General features: G+C 38.8%; 1 protein-coding gene across 11 annotated transcripts in view; it reads right to left on the minus strand.

Annotated features, from left to right (window-relative positions):
• LOC105493171 (RNA binding motif single stranded interacting protein 1) overlaps positions 1 to 23,035 on the minus strand; it is a 217,694-nt gene that overhangs the window by 44,489 nt on the left and 150,170 nt on the right. For all 11 annotated transcript variants that reach the window (XM_011760646.3, XM_011760645.3, XM_011760641.3 and 8 more), the window contains exon 3: positions 484 to 542. In XM_011760646.3, coding sequence (XP_011758948.1) covers positions 484 to 542 — 59 coding nt within the window. The remainder of the gene's footprint in view (positions 1 to 483; positions 543 to 23,035) is intronic.

The following is a 23,035-nucleotide window of genomic DNA, read 5'->3' on the forward strand; positions in this document are numbered from 1 at the left end:
AGGCATTCAGCAGAGAACAATTGGGAGTATTGAAACATGTAATTAAGTACTGCTTAAAACTACTCTATTCTAATTAATAGAGCCAATTTGCACAATATGTAATCTTTTCAGTTCTTTAGTACAGTCCAGTGGTCTTCAGTAAGCAGCTCTAATCTCCTCAGGCTCAGGAAAGAAAAGCTATTTTCTAACTCTACTCCCCTTTCAAAAGCAAGGGCTAAATGCCAACCAGTATTTTGCATGTTAACTCTACTGGCGTCAAATCTGGAATTCTGGCAAACTGCTAGCTGCTGTTGGGTTTGTAGCCAAAACCCAACCAGGGACAAACGTAAGCAATATGCTGACACTGTGCAAGACAGAAACTGGGTGATATATAAGATCTGGTTTTTAATAAAATGAAGGTGGTTTTGAACCAAAGATCAGGTTTTAAATTCCATCATTTTTCAAAAGCTATCATTTACCAAATAACCAGCCAAGAAAACATACCTTTGCATTTGTTCGTTGTCTTATCCAAAATTGCCTTTGTGGAGACTATTTTCCCATATCTAAAAAAAAAGAAAAAAAAAAAAAAGGAAAAAAAGAAAAGAAAGAAAAAGAAGTTATAAGGAACCCTTATTAATGCCTAAATCCAAAGAACACATGTCCTTTTCAAACATCTGCAAACTTTAAAGTACAAAATGTTCTTTACTAAGAGACAGGAAATGAGAATTCTAAACTCAAAACTGAAAAAAAGGGAATGGCTAGGCCTCTCGTTTGAATCGTGGGATTGTAGTTTGAAGTTCAACTTTGAAGAAATCAGGTACTTACCTGACAATCTTAGGACAGAAACATGGGATGTGGACTCTATACAAAATATTTTCTTCTAATAACGTCAGTGGTAAAATACAAAGCCAAATGCAAGGCTATAGAATTCTAACAGGAAAGTACTCTCCTATGATCCACACAGCTTTTATGAAATAGTAATGGGGAAAAAACTGCTTGCATTATTCTATTCATTTTGGTTCCATGGACAGCACTGCAAGGATCCATATTGCCACAGAAGGGCAGGTGTGAGCGCATGTTTATGTTTAACACACTTAATGGTGCCAAACAGATCCTTTTTACTGAGGACTTTTATAACTGTTCATAAATACACTTATTTACACCACGTGTAATTCAGTAATAATAATTATACAGTAAACTCACTAACTTGTGTGCATGCATATGTGTCTAAGAAATGGGCAATCAAGAATATAATGAAGAATATAAGAATTAATCAGGGATTAATCATTAATTTCATGAAGTTTCTAAGAGAAATACGTTCAGATTCCTTTATGTGTCATAGATGCTGGGGAATATAGGAAAAATTAAGAACATTAAAATTTAGCATACTGCTACTGAAAATGAAGTGACAGTATAATGTAAATATGAACTGAACCCCATACTCTCTCCATAGTGAACATACCATAAGGAAAAGCACTGTTATCTATGCTTGCCTTCTAAAAACTGAGGGGAAAAAATTTGAAAGATAACTTTTTTTTTAAAATTTATTATTATTATACTTTAAGTTGTAGGGTACATGTGCATAACGTGCAGGTTTGTTACATATGTATGCTTGTGCCATGTTGGTGTGCTGCATCCATCAACTCGTCATTTACATCAGGTATAACTCCCAATGCAATCCCTCCCCCCTCCCCCCTCCCCATGATAGGCCCCGGTGTGTGATGTTCCCCTTCCTGAGTCCAAGTGATCTCATTGTTCAGTTCCCACCTATGAGTGAGAACATGCGGTGTTTGGTTTTCTGTTCTTGTGATAGTTTGCTAAGAATGATGGTTTCCAGCTGCATCCATGTCCCTACAAAGGACACAAACTCATCCATTTTGATGGCTGCATAGTATTCCATGGTGTATATGTGCCACATTTTCTTAATCCAACCTGTCACTGATGGACATTTGGGTTGATTCCAAGTCTTTGCTATTGTGAATAGTGCTGCAATAAACATACGTGTGCATGTGTCTTTATAGCAGCATAATTTATAATCCTTTTCAGTTAGGAAAAGAAGAAGTCAAATTGTCCCTGTTTGCAGATGACATGATTGTATATTTAGAAAACCCCATTGTCTCAGCCAAAAATCTCCTTAAGCTGATAAGCAACTTCAGCAAAGTCTCAGGATACAAAATTAATGTGCAAAAATCACAAGCATTCATATACACCAGTAACAGACAAACAGAGATCCAAATCAGGAATGAACTTCCATTCACAATTGCTTCAAAGAGAATAAAATACCTAGGAATCCAACTTAAAAGGGATGTAAAGGACCTCTTCAAGGAGAACTACAAACCACTGCTCAGTGAAATAAAAGAGGACAGAAACAAATGGAAGAACATACCATGCTCATGGATAGGAAGAATCAATGTCGTGAAAATGGCCATACTGCCCAAGGTAATTTATAGATTCAATGCCATCCCCATCAAGCTACCAATGAGTTTCTTCACAGAATTGGAAAAAACTGCTTTAAAGTTCATATGGAACCAAAAAAGAGCCCGCATCTCCAAGACAATCCTAAGTCAAAAGAACAAAGCTGGAGGCATCACGCTACCTGACTTCAAACTATACTACAAGGCTACAGTAACCAAAACAGCATGGTACTGGTACCAAAACAGAGATACAGACCAATGGAACAGAACAGAGTCCTCAGAAATAATACCACACATCTACAGCCATCTGATCTTTGACAAACCTGATAAAAACAAGAAATGGGGAAAGGATTCCCTATTTAATAAGTGGTGCTGGGAAAATTGGCTAGCCATAAGTAGAAAGCTGAAACTGGATCCTTTCCTTACTCCTTATACGAAAATTAATTCAAGATGGATTAGAGACTTAAATGTTAGACCTAATACCATAAAAATCCTAGAGGAAAACCTAGGTAGTACCATTCAGGACATAGGCATGGGCAAAGACTTCATGTCTAAAACACCAAAAGCAACAGCAGCAAAAGCCAAAATTGACAAATGGGATCTCATTAAACTAAAGAGCTTCTGCACAGCAAAAGAAACTACCATCAGAGTGAACAGGCAACCTACAGAATGGGAGAAAATTTTTGCAATCTACTCATCTGACAAAGGGCTAATATCCAGAACCTACAAAGAACTCAAACACATTTACAAGAAAAAAACAAACAACCCCATCAAAAAGTGGGCAAAGGATATGAATAGACATTTCTCAAAAGAAGACATTCATACAGCCAACAGACACATGAAAAAATGCTCATCATCACTGGCCATCAGAGAAATGCAAATCAAAACCACAATGAGATACCATCTCACACCAGTTAGAATGGCGATCATGAAAAAGTCAGGAAACAACAGGTGCTGGAGAGGATGTGGAGAAATAGGAACGCTTTTACACCGTTGGTGGGATTGTAAACTAGTTCAACCATTATGGAAAACAGTATGGCGATTCCTCAAGGATCTAGAACTAGATGTACCATATGACCCAGCCATCCCATTACTGGGAAAGATAACTTTTAAAATTGTTTCTTAAAAATCAAAGTAAGGCTGGGTGTGGTGGCTCACACCTGTAATCCCAGCACTTTGGGAGGGCGAGGCAGGTGGATCACTTGTGGCTAGGCGTTTGAGACCAGCCTGACCAACATGGCAAAATCCTGTCTCTACTAAAAATACAAAAAATTAGCTGGGTGTGGTAGTGCATGCCTGTAGTACCAGCTACTTGGGAGGCTGAGACAGGAGAATCGCATGAACTGGGAAGGCGGAGGTTGCAGTGGGCCCAGATCGCACCACTGCACTCCACCCTGGGTAACAGAGCGAAACTCCATCTCAAAAACAAAACAAAACAAATCAAAGTAAGACTCTGGGAAATGCACGTAACTTACTTGATGCATCTGAGTCTCAGGTTTCCTCATTTACAGTCTACTTTCCTAGATATTAACTTCGAAAATTCCACATTTGCTCTACTTTAATTTTCTCATGAATGATTTTGAGGACTAAAAAGCATATTACATTTTTTTAGGAAATGGAAGTATTTTGTAGCATTTTAAGCCACTGTGAATATTACAGACTTGTATTTTATGCACTGAAACAAGCTGAAATATATTTATCTAGAAGAAAAAAAAATACCTTGAACCACTTCTCTCCTATAGTTAATCTTCCCTATGTTCACTCCGTGTAATCAAATTATTACTAACTAGCATAAAAGTAAAGATAATTTCAGGTTCAAATGACAATTACATCTAAGAGGCATAATGCTGCACAAACACCTTCAATTCCCTGTTGAGACTGTGAGCATTTCACAGATCACTAGGCTTACAAAGAAATAATCTATAAAAATCTACAAATGAGAAAAAAGTAAGTGATTTAAAGACAACCTTTCAGCAACCATCTATCTACCTAGGTTATATGCTTGATATTTACCAGCTCCTATCGTTTGGATATTTCACCCACCCAAATCTCATGTTAGAATATGATTCCCAGCTGAGCATGGTGGCTCATGCCTGTAATCCCAGCACTTTGGAAGGCCAAGGCCAGGGGATGGCTTGAGCCCTAGAGTTCGAGACCAGGCTGGGCAACATGGCAAAACCCCGTCTCCACCCGCCCAAAGCACAAAATTTGGTTGGGCATGGTGGTGTGGGGCCTGTAGTCCCTGCTACTTAGGAGGCTGAGGTGGGAGGGTCGCTTTAGCCTGGGAGGCAGAGGTTGCAGTAAGCTGTGATCTCATCACTGTACTCCAGCCTGGGTAACAGAGTGAGACCCTGTCTCAAAACAAACCAAACAAAAACTCCCAATGTTGGAGATCAGGCTTAATGAAAGGTGTCTAGGATGTGAGGGTGGATCCCTCATGAATAGCTTGGTGCCATCCTTGTGGTAGTGCGTTCTTGCTCTATTAGTTCCAGTGCAAAAGGCCTGGCACCTCCCTCCTCTGTTTTCTCTTTATCCATGTGATCTCTGCACACACCTTCTCCCCTTTGCCTTCTGCCAGGAGTGGAAGCTTCCTGAGGCCCTCACAAGCAGCAAGTGCTGGTGCCATGCTTCTTGTAAAACCTGCAGAACCACGAAGCAAATAAACCTTTTCTTTTAATAAATTACCTAGCTTTAAGTGTTCCTTTATAGGAACACAAAAAACGGACAAAGATACTTGTGTGCACAAGTCCTTGACAAAAGCACTTCTAGATTGTATCCCTGTTTCATATTTTTCCAAAAGCAGCGGGGATGGTAGGTATGACGCCAATTTGGGGTAAAGAGATTGAGAGTCACAGTGATTAAGAGGCTGCTTGAGCTCTCCGAGTTCAGGGCATTTTGTAAACCAAACAGAAGAAAGGCTACTTAGGAGAAGGAAGGTAAAGGGTTGGCTTTCGACACTTCTAGTTCTGCTTTCAACATTTAATGATGGGAAAGACAGGAAAAGGCATGGAGAAAGGGGAATGAGGAAGTAGGGAAAGAGAAAAGGCTCAGTAGTGCTGAATGCAAGCCACACCACACCCTCTCAGCCTCTTTGCTACGTCTGGCATGAGTCCACTATGCCAGTGCACCTCCCTTCTCTGTGGCAGGTACTCCCTAATCTCATTCCATCTTTCACAGTCCTCTTTCAGGGGTTCTTCGCCCATTCAACTTCCTCTTCGCCTTCCTTAACTGAGTACTTTCATCAAGTTTAATATTTGGTCTTTAACTGTTTCTTCTCTTAGGAAATTCATTCAGTGCCACAGTTTTAATTAATCAATCTCCTGATGCTGCCCAGTTCTTGTGTGTGTATATGTGTTTTTTTAAAATCACCAAAGCTTTGGTTTTTCTCTCTTCCTCTTTCCACTTAAATAACTTAATATTTTATTAGGATTCTTAAATATCTAGTGAAATATTTAAGTAGTGAAATATCAAGCCCATCACTTTCTAAATCTCATCTTCAATAGGTACCCCAAACATGGCTTTCCCTGTCTCTCTCATCTCTTTTCATTCACTAGCACTGTCACTCTCCCCATCTCCTACCAAGCTCGGGGTCCTTGTGCCATCACTAACTCAGTAATTCCTGTATCCAGGTGATCAATAACTCAGTTCTGAGTTTTGCCTTTGATATGTTTCCAACATTCACTTTCTCCCTTCACTGTTCCTAGACACATGCAAAAAACACATAATAGTTCTCCCTGCATCCAGCCTTTCAACCCTGTCTGTTGCATTAATTTACCTTAAATATCACTTTAAACATCTCTCCATTACCCTATTCTACCTATGCTTGAACTTGAAGAACCTGTTCAAACGTTATCTTTTCCATGAAACTATCCCTAATCTCTTCAACTATTTGGTTGGCTATTTTCTAAGAAACTAGAAAGGGCATTACATTTTTTGACTTCCTACTTATGTCCTAGGCACTGTGCCAGGTACTTTGCATGTATGCTCCTATTTAATTAACTTCACAACAATCTTATGAGGTAGGTGTTATTATTCCCATTTGTGCATATGAGAAAACAAAAAGCTCATACAAGTTTTGAGCATTACACCTTGCCTGAAATCCCGGAGCTCACAAACGAGTAAATTTTCACGGCAACTTATCAATGAAATGATTGTGAGAAACAATGACCTCTGAGTATGGAAGTAGAAGAGTAATGGAAGGTTTGTATGGTACTGAAATACTCATCTTCTAAGCACAGGCAATTTTTTACTTGTTCGTTTCAAACATAAGAAATAAACATGTGGCTTACGGTTGAAAGAGGAGTAACAAGACAGAGGATGCTGAGCAGAAAAAGAATGATTTCTGACATTTATCAGTTTTACTTTCTATTGTAGTTTTCCTTGCAATTTGTGGGCTAAGACTGAAAGACTGTGATTTCACAGAACATCAGAAAACAGATTCCACTCTGTCTGTGGGGCAGCTGCATACTGGCCTTCTGCAAACAAATGGCACAGGAAGCTGCTTATTTGGATTTACCTAAGGTACTGAAGGGTTTCCCTTTCCTAAAACATTCTTCTTTTGGGCTGTCCACTCAATTATACCACTCCCAGCACAAGAGGCTCCCATTCAAATACAGACCCCAGAACTGGAAGATGCACCGTTGAAATCCGTCAGGCCCTAGCTAAGTTAGCTCCTCAGTGGGTGACTTGGATACCTTATTGTGTCACTGGAGTATAGAACCAATAGTTTTTGATGTCATGAGAAAAGGGCCAGGAAAGGTCCAGATCTAGAATATAAGGAGGAGCCTTATATCAAATGGCACCTCAGGGACTGGGATAAGGAGTGGGAGGGTTCACAGCAGTCATCATCTCTCTCTACTCATTTTACTTGCAGTAAGATTTAAAGTGAGGGGTGAGGGGGAGCTGTTATAGACAGTTAACATTTAGTCTAATTCTGTTGTCAATCACCAATGCCTGTAAGAGTAACAGACATCTGGGTACAAATTCACAAAGCAACCAGATCTTCACCTACCCTTGCTCCTATCTGTAGCTTAATATTTATTTATTTATTTATTTATTTATTTATTTATTTATAATCATCGGCCAGGCACAGTGGCTCATGCCTGTAATCCCAGCACTTTGGGAGGGTGAGGAGGGCAGACTGCTTGAGCTCAGGAGATCGAGACCAGCCTGGGCAATGTGGCAAAACCCCCTCTTGATAAACAATATACAAATTAGTTGGGTGTGGTGGTGTGCCTGTAGTCCCAGCTACTTAGGAAGCTGAGGTTGGGAGGATCACTTGGGCCTGGGAGGCAGAGGTTGCAGTGAGCCAGGATTGCGTAACTGCACTCCAGCCTGGGTGACAGAGTGAGACCCCATGTTTAAAAAAAACTCATTGTTACGGAATAAGGGACATATGATGTACTAGGAGAAACAGGCCTCCTGACTGGTGGAATTCACACTCTAAGGACACCAAGAAAGTGCATGACCAAACAGCAGCATGGTGTAGAATTTTATGGGAAAAAAAAAAAAAAGAGTGACTATGAAGATTCTTTGGGTTTTATCTGGCTTCAGAGTAACTGGGTTAGACCACAGCCCCAGCTACCCAGATTACAATATTCTTCACTAAAAGTAGATAATCTACTCCAGAGCAAGCTCTGACAGTAAAAAGATAAAGAATAATTAAGAGACATGACTATACAATAATATGAATTTCAAAGGGAGAGGATAACAGGTAAAAGTTCATGTTCAAACCTCTCGGCCCAAGTGAACCTGGCTAATAAAACCTTTTGCTTAGAATTTACTAAAACTTCCTTAGTTTGCACCACAGTTTTACTCATTTCTTTACTTCCATTTAGATCTCCTCTTTCATCTGCTATAATATAAAATTTAGGTGTATCTTAGTTTGCAATTAGTATATAAAGCTTAATTTTCTCCTTTGCTTCCATCACTTAGTTCCTCCTAAATTCTACCTTTTTGGTAATTTATATTTACAAAAGAAACACAAGCTTATTGTAATTAGAAGATACAGAAAAGTAGGTTGAAAAATTAAAATCACCTGAAGTCCTGGATATGATTATTGGTGCATATCATTATAGACTTTATCCAATGTGCACATACAAATGTAAAAATGTGTGTGTGTGTGTACATGTGCACACATGCATGTGCGCGCACGCGCGCACACACACACACACACAATTTTCCTGTGTGCTAGGGAACGTGCAGCTTTTGAAGAGTCCCAGTTATAAGCCAAAGCTCTGGAGAGTGGAGTCCACTCCAACCACCACCAACAGATGGCGATAATGGTTGTTAAGTTATTTTAATATTGGTCATTTCAGTTGTAAATTCATTTAAGGCACATGGGGTCATTTGCAGTGCTTGTGCTAGTTTTAGAATATTTTATGAACATTATTAAACCTGAAAACACAATGAGTGTGTTTAAAACAACAGTAAAAAAAAAAAAGGGATATGTCTAAACAAAAAAGATACTTTAACTTTGAGAAAGGGCAGGATATTGCTCATGCATATAGGATGATAGTTTTCATAATAACTGCTCCTGAAGGACAAACAGGGATTTACGCATCCCGTAAAAGATGCTGTGCCTATGTAAATGACCATAATCAGCAAGTAGGAGGGACAGGGGATTGAAATGAGAAAAAGAAGAGAAAAACAAAATACAACATGGGAAAACGTATGACCTCATGAGTTAATTCAGGGGAATAATAAAAGTAATTACTTACAGGTATATAGCTCCTACCCTATGCCAGGCACTATTCTAAATTATATATATATATATAAATTCTAAGTTTCATATATATATAAAACTTATATAATTATTTTAATCTTCATAACAATCTTTTGGGGAGGTGGAGTATTACTCCTACTTTGTAGATGTGAAACTCAGGAGCAGAGTGAGTAAGGGACGTATTCAAGGTTACACAACTAAGTAGCAAAGATGGGAGGCAGAACGTTTGCTTTGTAGTTTAAAGGCCAAGCATGTTGACAGCTGTAGAAACTTGGGTCACCAACCACAGATTGTTCCACAGATTGAAAGTAATTCCCAGTTTGACTCTGCACAGCTCCAAAAGAGTACGAGGATGAGGGTGGACTCTGTAATTGCTAAGGTCCTTAAGACAGATGGTGACGACATTCAGGAAGAAGTTACCTGCCTAAAGACCTTCTGGATACATGACATTGGTCTATCTTGGAATAACATGCCCAATAGAGTATATATCTCAGTGAGGGGTCGGCAGGACTGGCTTTAAAGCTTAAAAGGAATAACTAACGTATCTATTAGAGGGAAGTGAATTTGAGGACTACAAGCCAAACCCCCTCTCGTTATTTTGGAGTTGCTGTGAAAAAAGAAAAAGTACAATACACACCCTCAACACATATACACACAGATGAATGCAGTTTTCTAACTCACTTTTTTGGCTGCTTTGTTTTTTCAATGGCCTCCCAGACAAAGGGGATTTCCTAAAACTTGCTTTAGCTCTTTTAACAGTGGTTGGATAGGGGAAGGAACACAAAGTATATATTATATCTATTTAGCAAATAAAGTTTTTTGGAGAATGAGGCCTAAAAATAGTAGAAAGAGTCATTACCCATGTTATTCTGAATTCTCACTACCTGGAATAATTCAGCTGGTTTTATTTCCTTTATTTACTTGGTATGTACAGTGGTATTTGGAGATGAGACAGAAGATGTAAAAATTTATTAGGCAATCAAAATCAAATAAATTTTATAAGACATTTACCTCTTTTGCCCTGAAGATTTTCAATGTTTCTACTTCCAAGACACAAAAATTAAGGGTATAGAAAGATATTCCCCATTTCATTTGGTTGTTCTGGCCTAACTCTTACATTAGATAACTGCCCCTTCCACTTGTGTTATATGGCTGAGTGTACCTTTGTGAATAAAAGATTCCTGGTGTATACAGAACAGGAAGCTACATCTTATGCAGCTGGAATTGAAGCCAGGGTTTAAAGGAGAATGCTTGGCAAGAAGAGCTACTGCAGACCTAAAGGTCAGAAACAACTGAAAACCAGGCACTGAAGGTGAAGGGATTACAGGAAAGATAAGTACAGTCAAGAAAGGAGAATTAAACCAAGGAATCAACTCACAAATATTTATAGCATGTTTACAGTATGCCCTTTCAAGGCCTATGAAAAATACAGCAGATGCCAAACCTACCATTAAGGAGGACAGTCATTTGGGGGATGTAAAAAAACTTTTAATACTAAAAAATAACTAAAAATATGAGACCCTGTATGACGGATGCTAAATAGAGGAGGCATAAACATAGAAGGAAGGTCAAGTTGAGTAAGAAAAACTGGGGAAAACAAAAATCTAGGTGGGCTCTGTAGGACAATAAAGAATCTAATGTAAACCTATGTAGTGAGTTATGGAAGTTTAAGTCTCCAAAGGTCTTGGAGGACTCTGCATTCTAAGAAAAGGACAGAGAGAACAGAATGAGGCTGGAGGATTTGGAACTGTAGAATGAAATCACAAGAGCAATTATTTTAGCAAGATTAACGAAAATTTCATGTCCAGGATTAGCAGAAAGAGATGCCACATTTTATTTATTTTCTTGCTTTTTGTACTTTGGCAATAACACTTAAGTTCAAGAAATTACAATGAGGGATGATGAGACAGAGTGGGTGAATGGAAAGGCTCTACAGGGCAGGAGAGATTAAAGACAAAGGATTTCTTTGAAGAAGGCTTAAATGCTTAACTTGACATCTGAGAAAAATAATCCATGGTATCTGTGCAATGGAAAGCCAGTGGCTTGTCTCTGTGAATTTAGAAGATGGAGAAAAGGAATCCCAAAGTTCACTTTTCCGAACTGTCCTGGAAAGGAAAACAATTTCAGCTCCAGCCACAGACGCAGAGCCTGCAGATCTGAGGTGATTTAGCAGAAGTTCAGACAATCCTCATGTGGTCTAACCCTCAAGCTAGCCTAGCTGCCTTACAGCATGTGAGCTGATAAAGAATGAATTACATAAGCATTGGGACAAAGTATCACATTTTTTTCAAGAGAAGATAGAGATATCTACATACTTGATTTTTCATAACTTTGAAATTTTCAGATCAACACATCCTTTGAGAGTACAAATGAAACTGGTCATCTCTACCCAGATTTTGAGACTAATAACCTTTTCTCACTAAATTGAGAACCATTCCTGTTTATCTGTCTTATCGACATTCCTGGGTGAATCCATTATAAATAGTATATAAAGGTGACAATTGATGCTGTTTAATGTATGTATAACTGGGACTAAAAAATTCATATAAAACACTAAAACTACCTCATTAAAAATCGCTAAGATGCATTTTTTTTGCCATATTCTATGAAAAACTTGTAACTTCTCTTCTAAATAAAAAGTATACTATAAAGCATTTGATTTATTATACAGACTTGCTATTACAGTTTAGTATCAAGTCTATTATGATCTGCAATCAAGGTAAAGTAGCTTTACACTATTTTATGGTCTTTTAAGAGCACATTGCACACAAAAGGTCATTTACATTATCTTATGGCAATATTTTTACCACAAGTCACTGTACTGCAGCACTTAAGGATGCAGTCACAGATGGCCAGATCCAAATTAGTGCTCCCAAGTACTAATATGTCAGAGGAAAATATGTGCCGAAAATGAAACTCAAAATTTTGCAAGTAAAATGTATATTATTTATCATAAAAATGAATCCCTAAATGTCTCAAACACTGATTAATGTCCAACTTTTAAAGCAAAGGCAATTTGATTATAGAAAGTGGCCTTTTATTTCTGAATTGAATTTATGAACTGACAATAATTATTTCTTAAATTTTCTTCCTCCCCCACCAAAACCTGTAATGTATTTTCTTTGCTTTGACAGTGTCACCTTTGTGTTTATATACTACTTAACTTTACTGAAACATAAGGAAGACAATGTTATAATGGAAAGAAGACAGAGTTGCCACCAGAGAGACCGGTCCTCAAGTGCTGATATGGCCAATGGGCGCCCTGGGACTCTGGTGGAGTTAGTTGCCTGGCCTCAGGATCCTCATCTGTAAAGTGGTATGATAATGTCTCCCTCACAGCACTGTCATAAAGGACCAGTACAGTGCTTGACATATAATGAATATTCAATGACTAATAAATGTTATCCTTTTCTCCCATACCCCTCAATTAAGGGCACTTCTAATTCTGATTACTTGGGACTTGCAAGCATTTACCTAGACTACCTTCTTACCCTAACAGCAATGTGATCTAATGTGGCAAAATGTTGAGAAAAGAGAGACCCAACTTTTTTGTTACTTTTCAGCACAGTTTTTGTGTGTGTGTGTGTGTTTTTTTTTTTTTTTTTGCATATTGTAACCTCTCAACATACACTGGTTTGAGTGAATAAAATATAAACATGTAATATGATTTTCCCCTCAAAAGGAAATGGCAGCAGTGAGGAGAAGGGAAATATATTTTGCCTTAGAAAATGAATATGACCTTATAATTTATGCCAATTTAGCTCATAAAATCACAGGAGGGAAGCAAGGTAATTTAGGTGCTTAAAATGGAATTAAAAATTAGCACCCTGCCCCCCACAACCCAACACCGCAGAAACAAAACTATAAGGGGCCGGGGCAGGGGGGTGGGGGACGTGTGCAAAAAACCCAGAAAGGCTTTTCGTTCCTACACTGTTGTCAACTGTCTCTAAATTTGTCACTCCTTTTAAAGTAAATCACACAACTGGAAATCTTACACACACATACACAACCAAGTAACTGTGTCTGAATCTGTAAAGTGAATGCATTAAACTCCAACACTGAAAACCATAAATGACTGCTTCATTCAAAACAAGAACAGTGTGACAAGAGTAAAAGTAAACATCCTCTCTGAAGCAAAACAGAGTTATCTGAAGCTATTAAAACAGTATACAAAGTTACCTAGAAATTTCTCTTGATTCTGATACAAGCTAAAAAGGCAAGAGTCAAATTGAACATTTCTTAGATGGAACACTAGTTGGCTTTGATCCAAAACACTGCACCAGCATATTGATTTCCAAACGTAGTCCATCCTTTTCTCAAGTAATAAATCCTGACTGCCCTGTGACCTTGAAAAGCCAGTCTGAAGAACAGACTGACAAAGAAAATGATATCTATTTTACTCACTTCAGCTCTAAAAAATTTGGGGATAGGATATAAACATATCCCTAGTAAAAGACACACTTGGACTGTATAAGCAAGAGAATGCTACCACAGCCTGCCAGCAGAGTTGACGTTTCTAAACTTAGACATTTGGCTCAAAGGTCACTTGTGACAATGGTTACAGCTGTAAGAGTGGATCTGATGGAAAAGGATACATAGGCCCCAATATTGATTTCTTACTGGTTTGCCTGCAAACTACCCTGTCCTTAGATACTGCAGAAAAAATGAGCAATCATTGTGGAGGTAGGACAGTACGGCTCCAAAAATTCAGAATCTTGAAACTTAAGAAAATCAAAGAGGAATTATCTTTGTATGAAAACGTAACTATAAAGAGCACCAAATGCTGTAAAATTACTTTAGTATCAGTTTCTTACAATTACCATATCCCAAACAAAGGTAACATGCCTCACCCTCAACAGAGCTTGAATCCACTGTTTCCCAGATGATGATGTTCTTTTGCTTGTACTTGGCAAACGCAGGGTCTGGGTATGGAGATAAGGGCTAAAAGTGCTTCTTATCTGTATGACTGTCGGTAAGCATTTTCCAATCTTGTTTTGAGAAAGCTTGCATGATAGGAGAGCTGTTGATAGGATGGCAAAATGCTATTCAGATTCCTTAAAAAACAGAGAAACTAGATTCTAGAAACTAAAGGCAGAAAAGGCCAATGTTGATCTGAGGCAAAATTCTAGATTGGATTAGTAAACAGAAGGTCAGAGAGACTTATGAAAAGAACAAGTACTAGCAAACTCCTTAAAAGCAAGTCATGACACCTTAAATTTTAGACTTCTAACCTCCAGAACTGTAAGAACATTCAACTTTTGTTACTTCTACTTTGGCGAGTGTTGAGAAAATCAGGGCTGCTTAGGAATGTTACATAATGTATTTTGAGTTAAATTAAAAAATCATTATTTGCTCACAGGTCAGATGAAGAAATCTGGGAAGATGAAATGTGGCTTGAGTGAGCGGGTAACTGGTTGAACGAGTGATTGAGTTGTCAATTGTTGGTTAGCGGTCATGGTGAACACGAAGCGAGGCATCTGAGGATATGCCATATAGTTCTGTTCTTGGCCAGCACTTGTAAAAAGACATTTTAAACAATGACATAAATCAGGTCACTGGTGGCACACTTATCAAATATATAAATGTCCCAAAGCCAGGTGGGCTGGTGAATGTAAGATGACAGAACTAACACTTTCAAATTATTTCAACAGGCTAGAATGAATATTTGGCCAAAGTCAATAAAATAATATTCACTAGGGAAAAACAGGTCTTACATATAAGTTCCAAAGGGGCAAAATCAACTGTACAAATCTATAAAAACTCTTGGCTTGTTCACATGAAAATACCTGTTTTTTTATTTGTTTGTTTGCTTTTGATTAAGCACAAGTTCAAGTTCCCAGAACAATTAAAATTTAGGTAGCACTAAAAAAAAAAAAAGAGCCAATCATAGAAAGACATTATCCTCTTAGGCCTTTCTGCTCACCATTCTCCAACACCCACTGTTATGGGTTGAACTGTGTTCCCCCAAAAGATACGTGGAAGTCCTACGCCCCAAGACCTCCGAAGGTGATCTTATTTAGAAACAGGGTCTTTGCAGATATAGTCAAGATGAGTCTCGCAGGGTAGGCCCTAATCCAGTGTGACTGGTGTCCTCATAAGAGGGGGATGTGAACAGAGAGACACATGGGGAGAAGCCTGTGTGAAAACAGAGTCAGAGATTGGAGGGAGAGATTCCTGCAAGCCAGGAACTTATTAAGGATGGATGGCAAACTACCAAAGCTGGAAGAGGTAAGGATGGATGTTCCCCTACAGGTTTCAAAGGGAGCATGGCCCTGCTGACACCTTAATTTTGGACTTCTAGCCTCCACAACTGTAAGACAATAACTATTAGTTGTTTCAAGCTACCCAGGCTGTGGTACTGTGTTACAACAATCTTAATGAATAAAACTCCAGCTTGCCTGTATATCGCTATATAGGTCCCTGTCCTGCCCTGTTCCACTTTAATTTCCTGCCCTTTAAGATGTACCTTCACCAGGGAAATTTAGCATCTTTCTGCAAGACTCAGTTAAATGGCATTCTCTAGCAGCAGGCCTTTTCTAACCTTCCCCAGCTGAGCTGAGTGCTGTCTCTGCACTCTGCCCATGGCATCCTGTCCACGCAGCATCTTGGTGCAGCACTCAGCACCCTGTTACATTATCTGCATGGCTGTCATCCCCATTAGGTGTGTGCCCTTGGAATGCGTGTTTTCCTCCTTGTGTATGAGGCCTCAGCATAGTGCCTGACAAATAATAAACATTTGACATTCAGAAGAAAGGAGTAGAGGAATAAATGAATAAGACAGTCTGTTTTCATGAAGTGTTTTCTACATGGAATGTAATTATTCTAAACATCTTCTTTAACTTGGTCTTCTGAGCTCTTTCAGAAAAGTAAGCACCATAAACAAAGAGCTAGAAATCACATCCTGCAAGGAAGGAACAGCTGACGGTCTTATGGATGCTTACCTAGAAAAGGAAAGACTACAAGGAAGGCCTTTCCAAAAATTGGAGTCGCGTGTTTGCAGTCACTAGAAGTTTTCTAGCAGAACTAGCCTGGGTCAGGGAGGGTGATGCAGAGCAGGGTTTCACAAAAACTAACCTGGGGAAAGATGATCACCAGTGTGTCAGCAGAAAAACAGGTGCCATGGATTTGTCAAAAAATTAAGTTCGATTACATACTTCTAATTTTTTTGATAGTGAAATGGTCTTTCTTTTTAAGAAAGAGTGATAAAAGATTGGCGGTTGTTGCAGTTTGTGTTCTTTTTGACTCTATACTGGATCCCTAACCCTAATTATTTTTGTTTAGTTTATTGGTCCTTAAAATCTAAAAATCTAGGAATCTACTAAAATATGGTGGGTTGGTGGATAGAGGCTTTGATATCCCAGATTTGAAAGAGGACTGGACATCTTGTTGATACAAGATGAGTATCAGTAAATATAATGGTTACATGAACAGAATTACTGAGTAAAAGAATAATGGCAAAGATACCTTTTAAAAACCACACCTCACAGCATTCAATTTATTTTAATTTCAAGTTATAAACTGGGACAAAAATGGCCCAATACAATTTTGTAAAATCATGTATGAACTGACCATGCCACAAACAAAAATCCACATAAGAGAAAAACAATCAGACAACAGAGAGAGGCATCTGATTAGCTTTTCTCCTTCTCATTCTCTCTGGGATTCAGCTGAAGTGAGCATGTTATCAGCAATGATGCCTCCTCACACTTCCTGTGACTATCCTGCTGAATTAGCAGAACACAACCCCTCCGTTCCCCTGACTTCCTGCTTCCTTTCCCGCCTTGTTCAGGGCTTACTTAACCTTGTATGCTTAAACCATCAGGGTAAAAATGGGTCCTGAACATGCACGCAGGATTTTATAGGTCTGTCAAAAGACCCCTCAGAACCAAAAAGGAGTGAATCCTCCAAGGGGAGCTGAGATCCTAGTGATACTAGAAAATTGCTGAAGACACACGGTCAAAGCATGGAACCAGAAAGCTTCTTTACATGACATGGTTTTATATATATATATATATATAAAAATACATACTTTATATGTGTATAAATGTATACACATGAGTGTGTTTATACAGACATACACATATACTCATATGTGTATATGTCTAGATACACACATATATAAAATAAGTATAAACTATTTTATACTTTAAAGAGTAAACATACCAGCTCTGGCATTAAAATAGGATTCAAGACGTAAAGCAACCCAAGTGGAGGTGAGTTCACTCTTTGCAGACCTCACCCCAGAGGCTGCTGGGTGATGATGGAGGTGGGGGCAGAAAGGGCAGGTGGGCTTTCTTTGAGCTTGAGTTGAGGGAGAGGCAGGGATATGAAATGATTATCTCTCCTGTGTTCATTTGAGAAATACGTATTATAAATCATCTATATTGTGATCCTAACAATACTAATTCCCATTCTCTTGTTAGGAACGTAGTATGTGTTGTAGAATGGAGGTACAATAAATGATACAGTCCTGAATAAAACTTAAGTGCCCTTTCCCACTACTTAACTGCTCAGAGCTCAGCTTATCAAAATATTTGTCTTGTTTTACCTGGGTCAGCCCGCACCAGGCCAGCCTGGGACCCTTCCACAGGCCAGTCCCTGTTCCAAACCACATCTAGAAGAAGGTGATAATGGCCCCCTTAACACCCAGGCCTGCACTGGGTCAGTAATTGCTCCAGGCCCCTGCTTGTTTCCTCTCACAAACACCTTAACTCAGAAAGAAGGCAGAGAATGGCTTGAAGCTGAAGCTCATTTCCTAGACCTGACTCCAAGCTCTTCCCAAACCACACACTTCACTGATGGAGCCAGTAAGACAGGAACAGGGCAAGTGAAGTAGGGGATGGGTGGTGGACAGGAATAAGCACTTTTAGGTCTATTAAATGAAAAATCAAATTTCCTTCTAGTGGCTGAGCATAAAACAGAAGAAACAATCATAGAAGAATCAGAGAGAAGTTGTGATGGAAACTCAGGAGATAACAAACCCATTTTTCTAAAACCAACAAGTACTTCAGAGACATGAAGCCACAAAACATTTCAGCATGAACTCTAAATAGTAAACTCAAAAAAAGAGATAAAAAGTGCATTCATTTTAAATGCAAGAAAACATGAGTAATATAGCACTTATTCTAGTACCACAGAAATGAGATACCCACATTTATAAATCCTTTCTTTGACAATGATTATTTTGAGAACTCAGTTCTATCAACATTTTCATTCTTTCTAATGAGGAAATCATCCATCACTGTTCATAGAGCATTTATCTATAGTACTTAAAGATTTCCATTTAGCTGACACAACATTATGTAAGGAGATTTTGCAGAAAAGGAGAATAAGATGTAGTAATGCATTTTAGGTGCTCAACAAAATATTTTTGAGTAACCACATGAGCTAACAGAAGGAGAATTTGTTATTTCTAATGAGTGTAGCCATGAATATGTGGTTAGTTAGAGTAAAAACCAGGAGAGAGCTATGACAGGTACTTGACTTCTATGACAAAGTTTTAAAAGTACTGCCACATTTGACACATAATCTCATCCAAGTCTGTGGCAACCTGGCAAAGGTAGTACCATTAATCCTGTTCTACAAGGAAGGAAACTAAGGCAGAGGGGACAATTGACTCATCTTTCTCCACTGCACGGCAGTTGAAAGAAACCAGAAAACGAAACCAGGTATTTGGTAGGTCCTCAGTAACAAGAATGAGTTTGAGTCAGGTTCCACTGAAGCTCTTTGAGTAGCCACTTCCAGTGACTATGTGTGTTAAGGAAACTGTTGGCTAAGAAGGGAAGAGATCACTACCAGAGCCAAGATCAGACCCAAGCCAGGAGGAACGTATGGAGCCAAGGAAATAATGCAACACAGCCCTCTTCTTTAGGGAGATGAAACAGAAAAATTTCAACCCAAAATTCAACCCTTTAGTCACCATTCCAGGCTAAGTTTAAATCACAAGTTTTAAATATATACTAATACGAGTAGAGACTTGAAGTGATTCTAGGGGAAAACACAACACAAAACGATAGTTGTTTTTTTTTTGAGACGGAGTCTTGCTCTGTCACCCAGGCTGGAGTGCAGTGGCACGATCTCGGCTCACTGCAAGCTCCGCCTACAGGGTTCACACCATTCTCCTGCCTCAGCCTCCCAAGTAGATGGAACTACAGGTGCCCACCACCACACCCGGCTAATTTGCTGTATTTTTAGTAGAGACAGGGTTTCACTGTGTTAGCCAGGATGGTCTCGATCTCCTGACCTTGTGATCTGCCCGCCTCGGCCTCCCAAAGTGCTGGGATTACAGGTATGATTCACCACACCCAGTCCAAAATGATAGTTTTTGAGACAAACAAAGCTATAACAGATACCTAAGATTTTATCCTGAAATGTGAAAAAAAAAAAGAGGGATATTTATCTCAGAAACAAAAAGGTCAAAACCCTTCAGCTCATCACATAATAAAAGCAAAGTAATGAAGATTAAAATCTGTTCCAACCCATCCTGCAGAAGAAAGAGGATGATATGTTTAGAATCTAAAGAATATAGTTTGTACACACAAGCTCAACAGAGAGATAGAAATGATTCCTGGAGAAATGGCATGTGATGGACCTATCCACCACCTGAAAAGGGCATGACAGAATGCATAAAACATCATTTAGGAGGAAATTTTTTAAATGTATTTTATTCTCAAACTAATGAACCAAGTGAAAAAATGCAAAGGTATAATGATTTGCAGTACCATCAAGCTCCTACTCAGAATATGGAGTAGCTGGGAGAGGGTGGCAAAGCAATGTCTGGCAGCATCTGATTCACCAATGGGTTGAGATGCTCTTACTGTTACATCATGTAGCAAACCCAGACATGACAGTTACAGGACAGCAAACTCCTAGAGAACTGGTCAAATTGTTGTGTGTAAAAAATGTTAATGTGCTGGAGACAGCAGTGACAATCAATTTTGTAAGACCAACTCGTTCCTGCTCTTGCCAAATGAAAAGAAGGAAAGCTAAAGTGTGTTTGGGGTTTCTTTTCATTTGTTCTCAAGTTCAGGAGGCACAGAACAGATTTTTGTAGACTCTTGGCTAATTGGACTTGCAATCCTGATGTAACTGTATCCCATATAGCCATGCCAATTAAAAACTTCCCAGTTAAGAAGGACTCTTTTCCCCAGGATCTTCATTACGTACTTCCAAAACTACATGTAACGTTAACTGTTCTTGGCTTCCCTTCGTGTCTAGGGCACATTACGGATTGGTTCCCACAGGATTCATCCTGCCAGGTATTCTGTGCATTTTTTATTATTTGTTTCTTATGGTCTTTACGGCTGACAAAGAGGACCATTCATTAAAAATATAATTTGGAATGGTCACTGAGTCTGACACTCTTCTGCACAGACTGCAAATTAATTCAAACCTTTAGCCAAAGTGAGTTAGGATAAGCTGTCCTTGATCATTTTCTCCTGTTATTTTATACTGAGCAGCTCAAGTCAGGGTGTGAAATTTAGGTGTGTTCCCTTTTCTAATAGAGAGAGCACATACTATCAAATTGACAAAGAAAACAAAAACAACAAAAACAAAAAGTGAAAAATCCCAGGTCGGAGAGAAAATGACAAAATAGGCATACACATCTGGTAAGAGCAAATTGGTTACACACGGAGTGCAATTTGGCAATCCGTAGCAAAAGCTTTAAGTCATTTCTCCTAAGAAAATTATTATGAATGTATACAAACACTCTGTGGCAAAGATTACATAGAAAAGTTAACAATGTAAATACTAAGTGAACTGCAGAATAGCCACAGAATGGAAAAAAGCATGTCATCAGTGATACTGTATGGCCTTGTTTTTTAGCGGGGAGACAATCCATGCCTCTAAGAAACAGGGAACAGGATATTGTATCCTGGGAGACACAGACTGTGAAGAAACCAAATACACATTTCCCTCCTTCTTTTGTCTTGAAATACCTAGATCAGTGCTGTCCAATAGAAACAGAATGCAAATCACAAATGCAGCTGACATTTGTAATTTTAAATTTTCTAGCAACCACATTAAAAAAAAACACATGAAATTTTCAATAATATTTTCTTTAACTCAATACAGTATATCCAAAATATTATCATTTCAACAAGTAACAAATATAAAAATATTGAGATGTTTGACTTTTTTTTCCTACTAAGTATTTGAAATCCAGTGTGTATTTTATACTGCCAGCGTATCTCTATTTGGACTCGCCACATTTCAAGCACTCAATAGCCACATGCGGCTGGTGGCCACTGTGCTGTGCACGCAGATACAGATGTTTATGGGCTGTTGCCTCTTTCACAGTTTAACATTTCCCTTGCCATGGGAAATTGTAGCTTGGCACAATTTAAATCATGGCTAACACAGTTGCCAATTCTGCTTTAGATTGTTTATGGTAGTTGCTTTAAAGTAGGCTCACATTAGGGCAATAATCCAACTTTTGTACTTCTGAAGTTATTTTTCTAACCCTGGGTCTCAGGGAGATAATCATTCACTTTTGGGGTTAATCTCTGAGAATGTCTCAACAGCAAGGCCTACCTGAAAAGTCCCAGAAGTGTTTTCTTTCCTTGCTTTTTGAGACGGAGTCTCGCTCTATCGCCCAGGCTGGAGTGCAGTGGCATGATCTCAGCTCACTGCAACCTCCGCCTCCTGGGTTCAAGCGATTCTCCTGCCTCAGCCTCCTGAATAGCTGGGATCATAGGTGCATGCCACTGCGGCTGGCTAATTTTTTGTATTTTTAGTAAGGTGGGGTTTCACCATGTTGACCAGGCTGGTCTCGAACTCCTGACCTCAAGTGATCCGCCCAACTCGGCCTCCCAAAGTGCTGGGATTACAGGTGTGAGCCATCGTGCCTGGCCCCCAACAACTTTTTCCTTTTAATGCATTTGGTAAGACTAATAAATGGTATAAATTAAATCTTGTGGCACAGCAGAACATCATACAATTCTTCCTTCATTCCCAACTCTTAGGGCTTTGAATGAGCTTTAATCATATACTTTGAGTGAAATGAATTATATGACTTGAGAACACACATCAGAATGGTACATTTGTTTGATAAGCTTCATTTTAAGAAAAAAATGGGGGGAGGAACCACATATTTATTCACTGTCTAAAAAACAAGAAATTGACTAAATCTGAAGCCAACTGACCCTGCAGATCTGCGGCCTCTACTTGTCTCAGATACCAAAATTTAACCATATGATGTTAGAGGAACAATCAGGGAAGCCACTAACTCTTAGGGCACCTTTCTTGCAAATTAGAAAAATGTACCCTGTATGGGAAGGGTCCATCTCTGAAGTACAGGACTTGGTGACTCAGGGTGAGATGGATATCTGAGAATGCCATTCACCCCCGACCAGGCATTCTTGTGCATGTGACAATGCCCACAATTGTACATGGAATCCTGGGAACAATGTCCCAGTTAGCATACAACAGCAGACATAGGTAGAAAGCTTTGGTGACAGCAGTGAGCTCAGTATGTAGGTTACAGATTTCCTCTAGACATCCCAGTACCAAAAATACCATCCTTACTAAATACTGCAAAATTGGTAACCATCCTCCTTATGGAAAGGTGAGGCAGAAAATAAAGAAGAAAATACCAGATTTTCAAAAAGTAAAACTACTGATATGCATCTAAATTGGAAATTAAAAATTTAAAGCTTAGGGCAGTTCTTAATATGAATAAATATGTGATGAACTTAATGAAAATATTTTCCATAAATCTTTATAAAATATGTAATACATGATTCTCAGAGTGTCCACCACCCAATGATATAACAGAGAAAGTTGGAGTTTGTTGATTGCACACATTTTCACTCCTCCTTTACTGTAGTGACTACAGCAGAATATACTCAATTTTATGTATGCTAGAAAAAAGTTACAGTACATTCTATTGTCCATCTAAATAAGGTCTAGATGAAAG

The sequence above is a fragment of the Macaca nemestrina genome, chromosome 11 (genome assembly GCF_043159975.1).
Source record: "Macaca nemestrina isolate mMacNem1 chromosome 11, mMacNem.hap1, whole genome shotgun sequence".
Taxonomy (NCBI): Eukaryota; Metazoa; Chordata; class Mammalia; order Primates; family Cercopithecidae; genus Macaca; species Macaca nemestrina.